This window comes from Eptesicus fuscus, chromosome 14 (assembly GCF_027574615.1).
Source record: "Eptesicus fuscus isolate TK198812 chromosome 14, DD_ASM_mEF_20220401, whole genome shotgun sequence".
NCBI classification, from domain to species: domain Eukaryota; kingdom Metazoa; phylum Chordata; class Mammalia; order Chiroptera; family Vespertilionidae; genus Eptesicus; species Eptesicus fuscus.
The window spans coordinates 56,001,507-56,020,514 of NC_072486.1; the positions used below are offsets into that span (position 1 = coordinate 56,001,507).

Consider the following 19,008-nt stretch of genomic DNA (forward strand, 5'->3'; position numbering starts at 1 on the left):
AACAAGGATGCCAAAATTAAAATAGACAAAAATCTTTGCCCTTTGTGAAGTCTAGTGAACTTCAGTGGTTTACTGGTTAAAATAAGGATTTCCTTGGAAAACATACACACAAACACATGCACTCAGATAGCATATACAAAGTGTACACACATACCTATACAGTACAAACAGAGATACTCATTTGAGTTACCCTAATGCCTGTTTACCCCTCTTCACTTGCTGCTATTTCTAAGTATTTCCAACTCTGCCAAGGCTAGCTTATGTCCGTGATGTGGACCAAGTCTCTGGGCATCAAGAGAAGACAGAAGTTGTAGGATGGAACAGATATCGAGCTGTGCTTAGGAAGCCAGAGTTAGTGATACCAAAGCTATCCTGGTGTGAAGGTAAAGCCAACAGGCACAAAGGGTGGTAACCCTGGGAGTTCCACAAGGTGATGGAGCGGGCCCTCTTTGTGGTCCATGGACTATAAATCAAGCCTATTAGTTGTGGGGAAAACAAGTGAAGTGCTGAGTCCTGCCCCAGATGCAGTAGGTACTAGAGTCTAGCTGTCCTCCCATCCTACCCGAATTGGTCATACGGATGACTCACATCCCTTCGGTCTAATTCGTCCTTGATCTCATAAGAGTAAATCATTCTGCCAAGCTCACCCTAGTCTTTGACCTGTTGGTCATTCTCTCCATGTCAAATCACGGCCAAAAGAAATGGCTTGTCTTGGTTAGAACTCTATTAACTCTAGCTCTGTAAATAACACAGCCTGAACATCCACAAGTACTTGAATCAGTTCCTTTCTTTTTCTCACAGGGGCTCCCACTGGACCTAAACCAGGAACAGTGGAGCAGGGGAAGAGGATGGGCTTTGTTAGTTTCTTATCTGTATTTCAGTATCAGGCTTCTTCTTTTATGTTATATTTTAAATGACTTATCTTGAGATTCAGTTTTCTCATCTATAAGGAGGTCAGAATCATCCAAATGGTTCACGATGGTTGAGAAAATTAACCTTTTGCACTCGGATGTCGAGTGTGACTCAACACGGTTAGCATCAGTAGCAGGAATCGAGAAAAAAGCAAGCGAGTGCAAAGGGTTAAGTGAAACAATAAACGTGAAGTAACTAGTAAATGCCCAATAGAGATGGATTCCCCTTTTCACATTTGGAGACAAGAATCATCTTAAGAATGTGTAGGTAAGTCCTGTGGCTGATTTTGCTTACCTGTCTGGTGCCCTTCTCCCTCTCAGGATGTCAGACTGGTGGAATCCTTCACTACGGAGACGCATGCTAAGCGACAGCGGTCTGGGAATGATAACTCCGCGTTTCGAGGACTCCGATATGAAAGATCTCAGCCACTCCCATGCGCTACAGTAAGAGTTCTCTCTCTGTTCTTGACCTGTGTGCCACTGTGGTTCCTGGGAGAGGATTGGGTGGGGTCTTCACCAATGGAAAGTCTTCTCTTTTCAGTGATGTTCATGCTGTCTCACGACTGTGTCATCCTGTGGTTTGACATTTTATTCATTAAAAAAAATAATAATAATAATAATAATAATAACAACAACAACATTGTGCCTAAAACATGGTAGATATGCAACAAACCTGAATGCCCTTTGTCTGGTATCTCACACTCAGTTTTGTACGTTGAGACCTTGGCTAGCTCCTAATGCCAGAGGAGATTATTTATTTGTTTATCTTTATTGTTGAAAGTATTGCAGATGTCTACTTTTCCCCATATTGAACCACTCTTCCCCACTCCCACTCCCTCCCAGGCCTTTACCAAACTATTGTCTGTGTCCATGGGTTATGCATATATGCATGTAAGTTCTTTGATTAATGTCTTCCTGTCCCCCCACCCCCCACTCTTCCAAGAACCATCAATCTATTGCATGCTTCCATGTCTCTGAATCTATTATTTTCATCAGTTTATTTTGTTCATTAGATTCCACATGTAAGTGAAATCATGTGATATTTGTCTTTCTCTGACTGGCTTATTTCACTTATCATAATACTCTTCAGGTCCCTCCATGTTATCTCAAAGGGTAAGAGATCCTTCTTTTTACAGCTGCATAGTATTCCATGGTGTAAATGTCCCATAGCTTTTTTATCCACTCATCTACTGATGGGTACTTGGTCTGTTTCCAGATCTTAGCTATTATAAATTATGCTGCTATGAACATAAGGGTGCATATTTCCTTTCTGATTGGTGTTTCAGGCTTCTTAGGATGTATTCCTAGAAGTGGAATCACTGGGTCAAATGGCAGTTCTATGTTTAATTTTTTTATCCCCAAGCTCCCCATGGAGCTTCACTTTTCATTCCTCTTGCTCATGAGCCACACTGAGACTTTCATGTGGATCTGTAAATACTTTCAACCCCAACAGTGTTTGACTAGACATTTCTGTGTGGCCACATCATGAACACATGCATGAGAGTAATAGTTTGGAAGGGACATGTAGTTTTCCTTTGTATGAACATTTCGATGTGTTGCCACTCTGTTTCATTTGTGTTCAGTCCTGAGCCTGTTTGTTGCTCTGAGTAATGCCACCAAGAGATTTTTTTGTTGGCCAAAGTGGAGTACTGCTCATGTTGTAGCTTTAGCATTGGTTCATAGATCAAAGTAGTGGGTGTGCTTTCTTTTGAAGTCTGATCATGGTCAGAAGTAGCGTGAATGTTGGAGTTTGCAATGGTATTGGTACATTCGTGTCCAGTGAATCCTCCCTCCTGTTATTCCTTCTTGCAAGAGCAGGTGCTGGGTACAGTCTGTGGTCATGACACACTCAGTCACACCCAGTGTTTGACTCCAGTTTTAGAGGTTATGCAAGTTCATTGCAATTAATGAAATTAGGCTGTTTTCTATACCGACCCAAGGTCCTAATCCTATAGGGACAATGGCCCTGTAACCATGTAGTATTACTATTTTCATGAAATAACAAGATTACTGAGATCCTTAGAAGCCTAGAGTTAACTGAAGAGGCAATTCAAGGCATTATTTCCATAGGAAGAGCGGAAGTAATTTCTATGATAAAGGGGAGGAAAATGAGAAATCTGAAGCTAATTATTTCATTGGTAAAGGCTGTACTTAGACACTCGAAGGGCAAAAGGTGACTTCATTTTAGTTGCTTTTCTATACTATTTCTTGTTTCTTGTTTTGTTGTGTGGAAAGTGGAAAGGAAAAAGTGAATTACTATGGATTTTCCTTTTTAATTAAAGTACATTGTTGGTTTCTGATGGCATATTGATTGCTTACAATTCAGGGTGTTTTTCCATTTATTTTTTATACAGAATTGAGGCCTGTGAACCTGGATGAGTCAGCCATTCATTGATGATTTAAAATAGTGGCCATCTAGCTATGAGCAGATTTGTTTGGAAATTAGAGTTTTAGTTAGCTGCAGAATTAGAAATTAAGTCTAGACATACCAGATGAGCATTTTAGTTGTTCTTATACACAGGCTATTTCAAAAAAAGTTGAATATGATCTCAATTCAGTTTTCTATACCCTATTTTTTTCTGTATATACTATATTAATGTATATATTATGCTATGTGAAGTGGTTGTTTCTAAGATAACACATATTATTCCCATGAATCACAAATAAATGTACCGCTTTATATAACATCCAAGTTCTTAAAACTCTATATCAAAATCAACTCATTTTTTTATTTGGGTTATATTATTTTTTCAGGGATTTTTCTTAATAGGCCACTATCAGTTTTCCCAGCTATTTATACTATCTAGCTCTTAAATACACTAGAGCAGCTGACTCTGTTTAAAAACATTTTCTGCCAAATCACTTGGAAAACAAAGTAACTTTTAAACCTTCACCCATAGCCTTTGAGTCTGTCCAGCTGAAACTTCAGACATTGTGGAACAGAGACAAGTAATCCCCACCGGTCTGTGTGATTCCCTGACTCACAGAATATGTGAGCATGATAAAATGGGACTTTAAAATCACTTTTTTAAAAAGTAAATACTATATATACCTTACCCTTATTTGTCTATTAATTCTTTTTTTAAAATGTTTATTGTGTTCAGTAATTTCTTAGGAAGAACATCCCTTTATTTCCATTAGAGATCATTTCTGAGATAAATAAGTGTAACTGCAGTTGTGGAATAATGCAATTACATATAAATATATAATAATATATAATGTCAATAATGAGTATTGATACTTGCTTTGTACATAGTTAAATATTCTTTGATTCTTTCAAAGGATTTATATTTTGCTGTTGCCTAGCAGCTGAATAAACTGAGGCTCACAGGATTAAAATATTGATCTTAGGTCACCCAAGATAACAGGTGTGACAACAGTGGTTTGAATGAAGTCAGCTTGACTTTTAATTCCATGCTTTTTCCACTGCACTACACTGTCTTCCCAAAGGGCCAGTACAAAGGCCCAGTGCCCAGAGCCCCATGGCCCAAGAAAGACCTACTTTGGTTTCTATTTTTCTTTTAGCATTTGCAAAGTGAAAAATTTTATAATATAGGGAGACTACATAAGTGCAATATGTATATACTAGAGGCCTGGTGCACGAAATTCGTGCATGGGGGGATCCCCTCAGCCCAGCCTGCACCCTCTCCAATCCAGGACCCCTCAGGGGATGTCCAACTGCCAGTTTAGGCCCGGTCCCCGGGATCCTCTCACAATCACAATCTGATCACTGGCTCCTAACTGCTCACCTACCTGCCAGCCTGGTCACCCCCAACTGCCCCCCTCTGCCAGTCTGGTTGCCCCTAACTGCCCCCCCGCTGGCCTGGTTGCCACTTACTACCCACCCTGCTGGCTTGGTCACCCCACGCAGCCTGCTGTTCAGTCGTTTGGTTGTCCCTCACTAACCCCCCTGCTGGCCTGGTAGCCCCATGCAGCCTGCTGTTCGGTTGTCCATCCAGTTGTTTTAGTCGTGACGGCCCCTGGCTTTTTATATATTAGGATGACTACAGATTAAACCAAAAGTAAAAAACAATTTTTTTTTGCTTTAAAAAGAGATTGAAACAAAAAGAATGATACACTTTTATTTAAAGACTAGATGCCCGATGCACAAAGATTCATGCAGGAATGGGCCTTCCTTCCCCTGACTGCTGGCACTGCCTTTGCTCCAGCTCGGAGCTGCCTTTTGGCCTTCGCTCCCACCCGGAGCTGCCTTTCCGCCTTCCCACGCTGCCCAGAGGCCAGGAACACCTGCATCGTCGCCATGACGACGATACAAGCGTACTGCCCCTGGCTGCTCAGTGCTTGTGTATGCAAATTAATCCACCATCTTTGTTGGGTTAATTTGCATATTCATTCCTGATTGACTGGTGGGCGTCGTGAAGGTATGGTCAATTTGCATCTTTCTCTTTTATTAGTGTAGATTATTAAATATATATTAAATATCCTTCAATCTAAATAAGTGCAAAAATTATATGCAAGGTCTTCATGTGCCAGCCATCCTGATTATCGTGTTATTGTTTGATGTTATTTACATTAGGTCTTCTTTCAATTCATAAACAACATAGGGTGGCATAAATATGTATACTGTTTTATGTTTTTTTTTTTGGTTTTGTATTGTTTTATCTGTTTCCATCACCTGTATCATACAATGCATACACTTTTGGAAGTTGCCTTCTCATTTGGCATCATATTTTTTTAAATGTATTCATATTGATATATAGATTTTAGATCTATTTATTTGGTATAGAATATTTTATTATAAATATGGCATAACTTTTTTCTCCATTTTGATATTGATTTCTAATAACTTATTATTTAAGAAATGCAGTAAACATCCTGCTACGTGTATCCTTTTGTGTTGCAAGGTATATGTGAAATTTCAATTTTACTCGATCTTGTAAAATTTACCTTCCCATTAGGAATATTTAAGAATCGATATGTGAAAAGGGCCTGAAGAATCAGCACAATATTCTCGGTACAGCAGGCATCTGTAGCTTTCAGCCATAGAGCCCCAGATAATGTGGAGATCGGAAAAGTTGAATTTTAACATCCTACTCACAATGTTAAATAATGCCCTGTATAAACAAATCAGAAGGGAAATTTTTAATTCTTGGAACCAAAAATACTATTTATCAGAATTAGCAGGAAACCACTAAAGTGGAAGTCACAGAATGATTTGTGGCTCTAAATTAATTTATCAAGAGAAAAATGATTGCATACAAAGAAAGCATTCAATTAGATTAACCAAGAAAAGGAATCCCAGAGTAGAGAACAAAGAAACAAGAGAAAAATAATAAAAATAAAGACAGAAATCAATGACAAGGAGAATAAAACAAACAAAACAGGGATTAATCAAGAATAAAATTTAAAAAATGATTCATTAAAAAGATAAATAAGAGAGACAACATTATAAGAAAACTCATTAGAAAAATAACTACGGGAAACAGAAAGAATTGTAATGGCAGTGCTTTCCCGATCCATTCTTCTTCCATGGCAGCCAGTCTGTATCGGCGAGGGGAAACCCTTTCCCCTCCAAACTCAAATGAACCCCCACCCCCTTGGGGTTTTCTCATAGTTTTAAACTCTAGTTTTTTAGGTTCATCAACCTTCCTCCTGCTTCAGGGAGAGTAAAACAGAACAAACAAACTGAATGAATTAGATCTCGACTATTATTGGGACTGGTTGCATATGTATTATGATTTCATATAGAAAAATCATAATGTTTTAGAAAAAAGCATCTATGTCTATATATAATAGAGAGAGACCACTTATACACAGATTCTTGAGGAGAGACTGCAATTCCAGTGAAGAATATACACCACATATAGTAGAGACATCCAAAACACCTAATAATGCTTTAAACTGAAAAATTATCTTTTTTAGTGTAGTCTACAATTCTGAACCACCATATCAAGAAGATGGTTCTGAAATCTCCCCCTTTCCAAACCCCAGAAGTTCTGGCCTGAGCACAGGAGCAATAGCTTCATTCCCCTCCTGTCTTCTGCTATTTCCTTTCCCCAGTTTCTTCCTGGGACAGTAGGTGGTGGCCTGACTGTAATGCAAAAAGATAATTGCTCATATTGTCAGAGCTCCAGGTTCTCAACAGGAAGACAGACCATTGAGCATTGATTTGGGTTGTGGAAATACCCTTCAAACATCACAATCAGATAAGTGGGAGGAAATTAATCTTCTTAGTGGGGTGCAGGTTGTGCTGGACTGTGTCTTGGAGATGAAATCAGTGCTGTCAGGATAGAGACGGACCCTTGCATCTGTTTCGCTAAGATAGTTGGGTCTCATCTCTCCTTCCTTTTGACTGCTTAAATCCTGTCCTCCCTGGCTAATCGCTCAGGCTGAGAAAGTCACATTTTAGCTGATGTGTATCTTTCTTTCTCCTTCTTTTTCTCCCTGCCTTTCCTCAAGGTGTTATCCTTTCCATTTAGCCAAGCACATAATAATACTCTGTCCCTTTATATGTGCAAAATATTTAATAGGAGGTGTTTTTTCTGTTCTTTTTATAATTGCACTTCAAACAGTTATGGATATTGGAGCTCTAAACTTTTTTTTTTTTTTTATATGGAGTTCCATTTCCTTTCCATTTCCAAGGTTAGTTAGTGGCAGAGCCAGGAAAGAATTCTCTATGCACCAGATCTTATATTGGCCCACATTAGGGGAAAAAGAAACTTGTTAAGGTAAACTAATAATAAGGTGCTCTAAGAGTAAACATTCATTGCATTTAAAATGACGTCAAGAAATTCTGCCTTTCCATTTCTATGAGTTCCACGTTTTGCCAATGATTACGACGTGAGGAAATATTATTGCCCTTAAGTGGCTCTCTTCTCATTTGTAAAACAAGGCGGCCTTACCTACTCACACTTGAGGAATAGTGTGAGCATGAGGGAAGCTGACTGGATCCTTCTTTAAAGCGTGTTAGTTCCTTGGGTGGACAAACTGTGGATTGCTCATTCTGCACCCAAAGCACTTTGCACCACACCCTGTGTACAGGCATTCACGAGGGCAGGCTTGGGTGAATAGGTGAATATTGGATGTTAGAGAAAAGGGGCTTCATGAAACCAAGATAGAATGTCTATTTGTGGCGCTGTAGTAAACCCAGTGCTAATCCCTTAGCAGTTGTCACAAAAAGATACATAAAGTGTTACACATTTTTGTTAGGCTGTGGAATCCATTTACATATTTCAAATTGTGATAAGGGTCTGTTTGATCCAGGAATTTGCATATTAAAATCATGAAGATGCACTGAATCCCTGACTCAGAGATGTCTCCGTTGTACAAGTGTGACAGAGCTGACTGGTGGGTCTAGGAAGTAGTGGGCACTGTTGATGGTGGGGCACGTGGAGGGCGAGGGTGGTGTCTACGCACCTCTGCATGTCTCTCATGTCACGGCTCTGGGTTATTCGTTATGTCAGAGACGTTTAGTCTTTGAAGAGGTTTTAAAGGTTCTCTGGATGGAGGAGAAGACACTTGGCATGTGGGGGGCCATAAACTGCCAAAATGTTATAGATGGACTAGAATCCTGGGTCTTCCTAGGGATTTCCAATCAAAGGAGAAAAGGCAAAGCCAGCACATTAGGAAGCATGGGGACCATATGTCAGAAAAGCGATTTTCCCGGGTCACCTGCCAGGCAGGGGCCTTAGAAAGGGCCTCTCCGGGACTCGTTGGAGTCTAATTTAAAAATATATATTTGCTACTGGCTAATGCTACTAGCCAAGTCCTAATGCACAAGGCCCCTCTTTTGTTGGGTTTACATAGTGGCTATTCAGTTAATTACATATTTAAAAAAACACACACACAAAAATCAGAGGTGGTATCTCGTTCCTTCCAACAACACCCTCTGCTTCAGGGCATCAAGGAAAACCATTTAGGCATCATTCTAAACGTGGGAACATGAGAACTTCATCTGCCTGTGTGATCAGAACTTAGGGAGGGTGTGTTAAGCCACAAAGGAAGGGAATTTTTCTTGTTGTCTGTGGCTGTGCTAGAAGAGGGGACCTACGTGCCTGGTCTGTCTGTGTCCCCAGGGAGCAGCCCTGATGGCGGGGTCACTATGCATTCATTTTTGTGCAGTTGGTCCACTGGTCCCTAAACCAATCACTGGATCTTCCTAAGGGCCTAGTGGTGACAGCTAAATATTAAAACCTCATTAGTTTGGTAATTGGAGTAGGGATCTAGTTCGGTAAGTTGGGTGGGATCCAAGCGAAAACAGTTGGCGTAGATGTAGATGTTAGTCCTACAAAATGATGGCATGTCTTTCCTTGAGGGCCCAGTTTTTCTAAGTTTCGGGGTTAAATTAAATTGAGAATGGTAAAAATCATCTCCCAAGGCCTGCTGGGAAAATGCCCAGGATACCAGGAAAGGGACACAGTGTCTGAAGACTCAACCATTTTTGCTTCCTTTCTGAAAGGGGACCGATACTCTAAGCTGAGTCCACTGCTGTGTCACTCTGAGAGGATCCCACCCAGTGGAGTCCACGTAACTTGGGACTCATGCGCTGGACACGTCACAGGGCTTCCATAGCAGGGTCAGCAGCGGGAAGGAAACGGGGAGGCAACGTCTTTCCTCAAACGGTGGCTTTATAAGTAAGGCTGCCTCTCCGGATCCGCGCCAAATGTTTGTTTTTAATGTTATCAGTCAGAGAAGAGAGAAGCAGTATAGTTTATGCTGAATATGCCTTTGGTACATCTCCCTGTGACATGAAATATTTCTGCAGTAAGTCCTCTCTCCTGACCACTGGTGCTGGGACTCACCTTTCTGAGGTCACCCTCAGCCCTGCGCATTCCTCTGAGGGTCACCGAGGAATCAGCTCCCTACACCTCACTTCTTTCCCTCCCCACCTCCACAGAGAGGGGCAGAGGCGCCAGGGAACACAGCTGAGGAAGCGCTGGGCAGAGCAAGGCAGTCCTAGTGGACCTCTCTGTCCCTCCTTCTTCAGAGTCCAGTGCTTTCCCTGCGCAAAGGTCTGACCACTCGCCTCCAGAATTACCTGTCGGTCCTTCTGCTTCTTTCCCAAACTCCCAACAAAACCTGTGTTTTTTCCAGGGGGCCTGCCTTTAGATGAGTAATTTGATGACATTGATTGAAAGTATGAATGATAATTTTAAAATCCTTCCAAAAATATTTGTCTGTGATCTCAGGTTGGAGGGACCCGTAATTGCTGGCTGTGCTCAGGCAGGGGGTCAGGGGGTGAAGAGGATGCCTTTAGTGCCATTAGAAATGGGGGCAGGGGGTGTATAGCCTGTGGAACTTCTCTCAGGAACCTCTGGGGAGCCCTAAGGAGACTGGGACGTGAAATGAAGAGACTACTTATTTGGAATTCGGAAAGACAGAATTTCTTTCCCTAACTTTTCTGGCTCTTGCGCTAATTACCAAACTTAGGAGCAACTACCACCTCCAGCACTGCTTCACCGTTTTCTCCCGCACTCTGTGCGATGCTCGTCTCACTCCACAGCCCCCCTAGAATCTCCTTGAATGTGGGATGAAATGGTATAAACACAGTATCTCTCACAACTGCCGGGACAATTCAGTGCTTATCATTTAAGCATTGAGTTAATTGCATTATTCTCAAAGATAGAGTCTGTGGAGCTCGCAGCCACTTCTTGTTCTCAATATTACTGTGATTTATGGGTGTTAATTTAGCATTTTTAATAATATGATGAGGCTTATTGTTTTTCTATGTACTCCTTTACTGTTTTTGATTGTTTATAATAATGACTCAGAAGCTGAGTCAGACGCAGAATCAGGAAGAGACAGGCACTTTATATTCTGTTTCCCATGCCAGTGTCTTGCACATAAATTCCCTCTTCCAAGAAGTGGGTGGGGTGGGAGATCTTGATAGGAAAACTTCTGGAATATATTACAGTTATCTTCATGAGGTAACTCCAGCCATTTGTTTTCCCTCCATATTCTGAAGCTGGATTCAGAAGCCCTTACTTGATTTCATAAAAACAATGAGCTGTGGGTAAGTCCTTGTTCAGTTATCGTGGTCTCTCAGGATAGATATCGCATATCCTGTATTTATTCTGTGAGATGGCCTTTTGTATACATTTCTTGTGTTAACACTAAACATGGTGCTCACATGATTTGCCTTCCCAGTTCAGAGCTTAGTGTTTCAACCTATAATTTAAGAAAAGAAAAAAAAGTCCACAGTCAGAAAACTGCAGCGGGATTGTTCCCAACAGGAGCTGTGGGCCAGGGCTCCCAGGGTGCTCCCTACTGGCTCAGCGGACTTTAGAATAACATGCCTTTTCTATTCCCTCCCTCCCACTTTAGAAATTAGGCAGGCAGTATCACATCTTTTGTATCTGCATGACTGCATTGCGTCTAACATGCAATTGTTTTCCTGTCTTCTTTCAAAATGTTAAAATGTATTCCAGCAGTGTTCATATTTTAGGTAACAAAAAGTGTGATGGTCAAGTTCTCATGTTGAATGAACTTGTTTCTTCAAAGCCATCTCTTTCTTTTATCTATTTTTTCCTATGTCCACAGCCCACTTTTGCCCAATTCTGCTCATCTCTTTATCCACAGAATTCAAAGAAAACCCTTTTCCCCTCATGTTGTTGCAGTTCTCAGGAATGAACTGGAGGTGGCAGTAAAATCTCAAGCTCAAAGGGCATTTGGGGCTTTCTTAGCAAACTGATTAAGGAGCTTGCGTTGGAAAACTTGAATTGTACAAAATAGTGCTAAAACCGAGGTATTTTCAAAAGGCCAGATATAACACAGGGGCTTATTTAAAAAACACATAAGTATATTTCAAGTATAGCTCATGTGGTGATTATCAGAGTATATATTGGGGTAGGAGAGTCTTAAAGAACAGGAAATTGTGAGAAAGAAGGGAATTAGTAGAATTTATATCAAATGAAGGACTCACAGCCAAACCTTATTATTTGAGTTCTGGGACTGATATTCCTACCTCCACACAAATGCCGGTCTCTCTCTCTCTCTGCTTCCTCGGATTTTGCTCTTTTTGCACCCTCCCCTCATGGTGGTGAATGTTACCTTTGAGGCTGTTTGGCACCCCCTGAATGGGTTTGTGATCACTTGAATAGAGAATGTGTTTGTCTTTCTCTCATTTCTATGCCACTCTGTGTGGCTTCTGTAACTTTCATCTCTCTTGCTCTCATTCTCGCCTGCCCTCTCTCTTACTGTATGTGCTTTGTGCATTGTCTTAATAGCAATACTCATAATTAGAGGGAGGAAAAGCAAAGAAAGAGAGGATTGTATCATTGATAGGGATTCTCAGTGCTAAGGGACTTGGGGTTCTAGTTTCCCTAGTTAGAGATGCTTTGGGGCCAGAATGATGGTGGTAAAGATGCCACCTGGATCTGTGATCTCACTATTTCTCACTCAGACCCTCAAAATGATGTCATCGGCCAGACAGAGCAGTCCTCTGGGCAATGCACATCCTTGAGAGTAGCTCAAGGGAGAAAAGCTGTTCCCCATAGATGGTCACCTACAGCCAGGCTTTCAAGTCACATTAAGTCTTGGGCTCACTGGATTTCCATAGAAATTCTTTGTCCATCAACAGGGAATAAATTGAATGTGTGCAGCAGCATCAGTTCCAGGTGAAACAGAAGAACAGTAGAGATGGTGATTCCACAGCAGTGGTGGGAGCTCTTGAAATGCGCCTGGAAGGGGTGCCCAGCTGGGCAATCTGTTTCCATTTGGGCCATTTCTCGGGAGTTTGTTACCAGACAACCAGCAAGAATGGTTCACGCAGGGAACAGAATCCTACTTATGTGATTTTGCCCAGGCCTGAATGCTCCTGGCAGGAGGCTGTTTTACAGAGAGATTGGATCCCACCAAAGTGTGAGAAAGGTGGGTGAGATAAGCCTAGGGGACTCTCGGGGCTGAGGTCACAATCACCGTGCTTGGAAGAAACAGTGTTTTATGCTGTAGTCCTCACCCCAAGGTGACAAAGAGGTGGAGGACAAAGAGGAAAGACTGGCGTGAGAAGGAAAATTCATAAAAGTGACCGTTGCTCTCAGTGTGCGTGCTTCTTTGTTCCCCAGTGAGGACTTCACAGCCAAGGAATAATTCATTTGCCGTGGGCCAAGCGAGTGGACAGAGAGCACAGCTTCTAGCTCACCCTAGCATGCCTCCTTTGTTTTCTCTATCATCCCATGATGGTCACCAGGAAATGAAGGGGCCCTGGCTCCTCCAGCCAGGCCTGCGAGTTGGTGTGAATATATCAGAGCTCCCCTTCCCCGTCCACAGTTTCAGGGAAGTATTCCATTGCTGAATATTTTCAGACTATGGGTCTCTGTTCTTGTGCCAATTCAGACTCAGAGCTTAGCCTGTCCTTTGTGCTTGTTCTCAGCTCACTGCCATGTGACTCCATCCCTTGGCCAGCTCTCCACCAGGTGATGGTTTATAAATGCTAAGTCAGTATGTGTGTTGGGGACACTGGGAAGGGAGGTAGACATTCATTTGTGGGGTGGTTCTTTCCAGAAAGTAATAGACCCATGTAGATGGGTCCCCAATAGTCATCTAATTTATCCTTTGTCTTTAGGAAAGGTTACCTAAAATAGATGGTCTATTGACCTCCTATCTCTCCCCAAAGAAAGAAATGATATAAACATTCCAAGGAGGGCCAAGTAGGAAAGACATGGATGCTATTGAAGACAAGAGATAAAAACAAAAGAAACTATAGAGGCTAAAAAAGAAGTAGACACACTGTGTTAGGATATTGTGTTAGGATGAGCTTGCAGGTTTAGAGAATTCCGTCCAGCTTGCCAAGAAATGCATGCACCTGAAACGTATTGCAAAGCCATTATAGCTTGTCGTAAAGGCTGAAATAGTCACAATGCCCATCATCTCCGTTCCAGGCTTGTTGATTAAAAACAATAAAACATTACAAGGAGTGCAATACTCCTTAAAGACTCTTTTGCCTTCATAAATATCACACTCTTTTGCTCCTCTGTATTACTACTTTGCTGGTAAAAACTGGGCACATTTTTCAATGTCCTTAAGCCTTCTAATTGATCTACTAGACAGATTGGAAGGCTTGAAGGGAAACGTGCTGATGGAAGGCAATCTAAATACCTACCTTTGAGTTTCTTAGAGATTCCTTGTGTCTTAAGTGATAACAAGTTCTGTCCAATACAGTGGCCACTAGCCAATGTATGCTTTATGTCTCATTCCTTCAGTTTCTTGATATCTGCATACATTAATCCCAAAACATGATTCATTCCAACATGTTATTAATATATTTAGGTGGATCTTTTCATGTTCTCAGACTTCCTTGGAAACATCCCTGTTCCAGAAGAGAACAAACACCCTCCTGGGGACCATGGAGACATTGCCTGAAGCTCTCTGCTTTAAACACAGATATTTTTGAAGTTTATTGCTTTATTTTAAGAATTCAAGTGACTTTTGCTTTTGAATCCATAGCATGGCTGTGCCAGTTTCAATATAAAACTATAATTTTACCAGCTAAATTATATAATTCACCATCCAAAAATAGTGTCGTCTTCCTGGAGCTTCCTTCATGTTCAAGTTCCCACACGGACCCTAGTTTGAAAAGTGTTGCTTTCATTTAAAAGGAGAGAAAAGCATGAATGTTCTACCAAGCAGGACTACATTCCAAAGCCAGCTTTTACCAGCAAATCTTCAAGTGAAAATGTAATAGAAAAGGAAAGTGAACAAAAGCAAAAGCATTTCCATAAAGCTTGAATGGATAAATAAATGAATGGATCATTTCTTAATATATTTTTAATTATCATTCATCTCCTCTTCACCTTCTTTTCCCAGTGCAGTGGTGACACAGAGGAAAAAGCCCTCAAGCTTTCTCTATAAATTACTAGTTCTAAGACTCTGGATGCATCTTAGTTTGTTCCCTCTGCTGTAGTTTCTTTAAGTTTCTGTTCCTGGAAAGGTCCATTTCCATCCCTTATTCCTTCCTCCATTAATATCTTCCTTCTTCCCTTCCTTCTCTTTCTCCAGTTCTAAGTTTCATGGAAATCTGTTAACAGTTCTTACCTGCTTATGCCACATCTTTTTCCTATGTGCCCAGCCTACGTTTGTTGGGTCATCCCTATCTTGCTTTTTTCTTGGGGCATTTTTGTGTAGAAAAAATGCTGGTTCCTTTTTGTGTATTATTCATATTTGCATGTTTGGAACCACTAGTTTTTAATGGCATGGCCCTGCCTCTTATGTCTGTAGTCCTATCTTTAATTACTCCTTTACATTCTAGCAACACAGAATTACTTGTATATCTGATACCAGATTATGAAAATTCACATCTGCACTCCTTTTCAGATGTCTGTTGCTTCTACCTGGCATTCTTCTTCTTTCTTACTTACTTACTAAGCTTCTACTTACCCTGCAAAGCCCAGCGCAGATGGTTCTTGCTTTCTGAAGCCCCCTTTCCCTCTTTAGGGACAAAATTGATCTCCCTCTCTTCTACAAAACCTCTTTATATATTTATGTCTTGATCATTATATTTCTTCACTTAATTGTAATCATTTGTTCACATTTTTTTCCTTTTCACTAGATTATCAGTTCCATAAAATTGATATCTTGTTCCCTTTTATATCTCCATCACTTGACACAGGGCTTGGAACTTAAGATGGTCTCAATTAATAATTATTATTCAGGTTTAAATCAACACAAATTAAAATATTTAAACCTGAATAGTAATTATTCAGGTTTAATAAAATAGAAGGAACAATTTTAAATGCAGGGCTTGAGTTTTTGTTTTTGTTGTGTTACTTTGCTGAATTTATATGAAATGTAAATAAAAGTGTAAGACATACCAAAAAATGCAAAATAAAATATAAATATCCTATAGACTGTAATAAAAGACTGGTGATCAAGAAAGATGTGAGGAAGAGAACTTTAAATTCTGGAGTTATTTGAACGCTCATCATAGTTTAGCTGATGCTATCTCCAAGATAAAGTGAATATGGAGGAGGAATCAAAAGCCTGGGACAAAACCACAAATCTTCCAGGTGCCGTGGGAAGAAGTCATGAGGTTTTATGCATTCCTTAGTTGTCAGGTGGAGGAAGATTGTCTATTCCTGAGATTCAACCCCTCTGTTTAAAAAAATAACTACTTATATTGCTGATTTCACAATATTTCTCGTCTCCTGAGCTAAATTCTGTAAAACATTTTATGCCCATTTCCAGGCATAATGTATGATGTATATGTCTCAGACGTATAACTTAGTGACTTGTTACAGTGCAAGGTGAAATACTGAGTGAGGATTGAAATACTCCATATGTCTTGAAATTCCACAAATCCAGGCATGTGGGAGACATTGAACATAGAAACTCAACATGACTAATCCTTAGAAAACACTGAAATCGATAGCTCTTCCCCGCTGCCTGGACGGACTGCAGAGCGTATCCCCATGAGACTTTAGCAGCCATCTGGAATTTTTCAGGTTTAATATAGGTCTTTGCTTTGGCAGAAAGGCAGCAAAAACCTGCTGCCCAACTCCTCCATCTGAGACATGGTGTCGTTCATTTTTGTTTTTCTTTGTCCCTATAGTTCTGTGAGAAATTAATTTCAAACAATCAGAGATACATTTTTGCTTACTTCCCATCAGAAAACACCAGGAGTGAAAAAGTTTCCTTGTGGCTGATTCTTTTTTATGTCCTGCACAGGTTAAGAAATTATCTCATCTTATTTCAATGTATGGTTTTTTTAGAGTCACCTTCCAGTCCAATTTCACCTTTATTCAACATGCTCTCCATCTTTGTTTTTTTCCTAATCGTTAAGCAGACTGTGGGTATCTCCATTGCCAGGTGCATTGGGTGGCATTGGGCTTTGAGGGTGACTACATTGTCTCCAGTCTGGAGCTTCAGGCTCATTCCCCAGGCTCTTCCCTCACAGCTGATATAGGAGCTGACAAACTTGTCTTGAAGGGCATTTGAAGGTGACATGATGACTTTTTGTGGAGCCCCTGAGTGTGTCTGAGTCTGAACACCAGTGTGGTGTTGCTAAAATTAATTCAACAGATTTTCATCGGGGCCCCCTGTGTTTAAAATAAGATTTGGTCCTAGTTTTTAAGGCGCTCACAAACTTGTGGGGAAGACCAGTGTGTGGACAGTAACAAACAGGGGAGCTCCAAGGAGAGGATAGCTCCGATCCACCTGGCGGGGCGGGCGGGGTGGGGAGGGGGGGGTGGGGAGGGGGAGGGATGCAGTGATGGCTTAGTTTGAAAGTAGGTTCTCTCTTACTGTTCCCTGGGTCCATGTCCTAGAATCTGATTTTTCTCCCTACAAAATCTTGGGACCTTCTGTCATTTTCACATGCAAAATTTTACTTGAAGAGACCCGTAGGTCGAAATGATTACACACTTTTCCACTGATGACACTAATGTGTCTTTATACCATACAGTTCACTCACATAATGGACAAAAATAGTACTGATCTGTAGATAGAGTAAAGCAGTATCAAGCATCCCAAAGTAGCTAAAATTTTCCTTCAACCAGTATGCATCCACTAAATCATTCTTTTCCCAACCTTGTAATCACATCTCATTATTAGTTATATTAATGGTTAGCTTTATTACCAAACTCTTGCATTGGCCTTTGGTCATCTCCCTGCTATGGGCTCTAAGATGCTAATTGTTTAAAGGAGAAGACTTCTCCCAACTAATTTCTAGTTTTTCCCTTCACAATTCAAACATCCCTGAATTCCGTATTATGTGTTTCTCTTTCTCCCCAGGAAAGAATGAGTTAGTAGTCAAGATTGTACCTTTCAAGCTTGAGAGGAGTTCATATATAAGGTTGTGTCTGTATTGCTCAAAGTGACTCAATTAGTAATCAGCTGTGGAAGGAAAAAGGGGTTTACTGTGAAAGAGGTTGATATAATGCTTCATTGGTATCAGTTATAATTAGAGCTGAACCCCAAATAGCATGCAAAGTCTTCAATTAATAAAAGTTTTGTGGGACTCCAAAGGTTACCTTCTTTCCTCATCCTGATTCTCACAGGTTTAGAGACGTACAGCCAGAAATAGAAGGTCGATGTAATACTCATTCAAACATTAAATTCCACAAAGAGTGGAAACAAAATCCAATAATAAATATACTTGCCATTTCTTTTATTCCTGTTATTTTTGCTGTCCAAAGAGATTAATTTTTGTCCACAGATACTCAGCCTAGTGCGTATTTACATCTCTGGCAGTTTTTTCTGGAGGCCTGAGCTTGGGTGCTTAGTCACACTCTGACATCACAAGATTTCATCTATTATCACATTTTATACGAGTTCTTTTTGTGTGTATGATAAATCCAGACTTAACTAAGTACGTGCGGTCCTGTGACACCATACAGTAGACATTCTAGTACCACTACCCCTCCACCAAGCCAGGTAATCTTTGGGAGTTATTGTATTGGTTGGAGTAACTTAATGGAAGTTATTGATTGGAATATATATATATACTATGCAACCAACACATTAATTATACCATCTACTCTATTGAATTTCTATTTAACTGAATTTTGAGGGTATAATTTCTATAATTTCTTGATCATTGTTGTACTTATATTATCAGTATCATTTACAAAAGATTTATCATGCTTATTATCTCATTTTAGGTCACCAGTCTCTTCAGAAGATCACGGTAAGCATCTGTCTTACTTGTATTAATTCACGATTAAAAGTTGAGCTCTGCTCCTTACATTTCATTGTAAGAGGGAAGAATTATTTAAGAAAATGTCTCTAAGATGTTTGCCTTGTATTTTTTTTAAATTGTGAAATGTCAAATACTTTTAAAAACTTAATTCATCCTAGCTAAATTTAATATCTTTGAATATATAACAACCATTTTGATTGACAAATATTAAAGCTTGACGTATTCTGCCTGATTTCTGACACGTTGTCAGAAACCTTTTGTGACTTTGGCCTAGCCATATAACCTCTTTGAATTACAAATGTTTTTAAAATGGGGGTTAGTAGTAGATATTCCTAAAAGTCTCTTCCAGTTTAGACATTGGGGTTTGCACAGGGTATTATAAGTCTGAAATGAACCTAATTCGTAAGTGGTATGAGTTATTATCCAGCTGAGGTGAGTTATTGGCATTTTAGGAAACAACTATGTGATTGAAAGAATAAAATGTATGGTTTTGTCACATCTAAC

General features: G+C 40.3%; 1 protein-coding gene across 3 annotated transcripts in view; it reads left to right on the top strand.

Annotated features, from left to right (window-relative positions):
- The window catches only part of DGKI (diacylglycerol kinase iota), a 397,015-nt gene that overhangs the window by 340,078 nt on the left and 37,929 nt on the right, over positions 1–19,008 (top strand). For all 3 annotated transcript variants that reach the window (XM_054726100.1, XM_054726102.1, XM_054726101.1), the window contains 2 exons: positions 1,233–1,355; positions 18,467–18,492. In XM_054726100.1, coding sequence (XP_054582075.1) covers positions 1,233–1,355; positions 18,467–18,492 — 149 coding nt within the window. The remainder of the gene's footprint in view (positions 1–1,232; positions 1,356–18,466; positions 18,493–19,008) is intronic.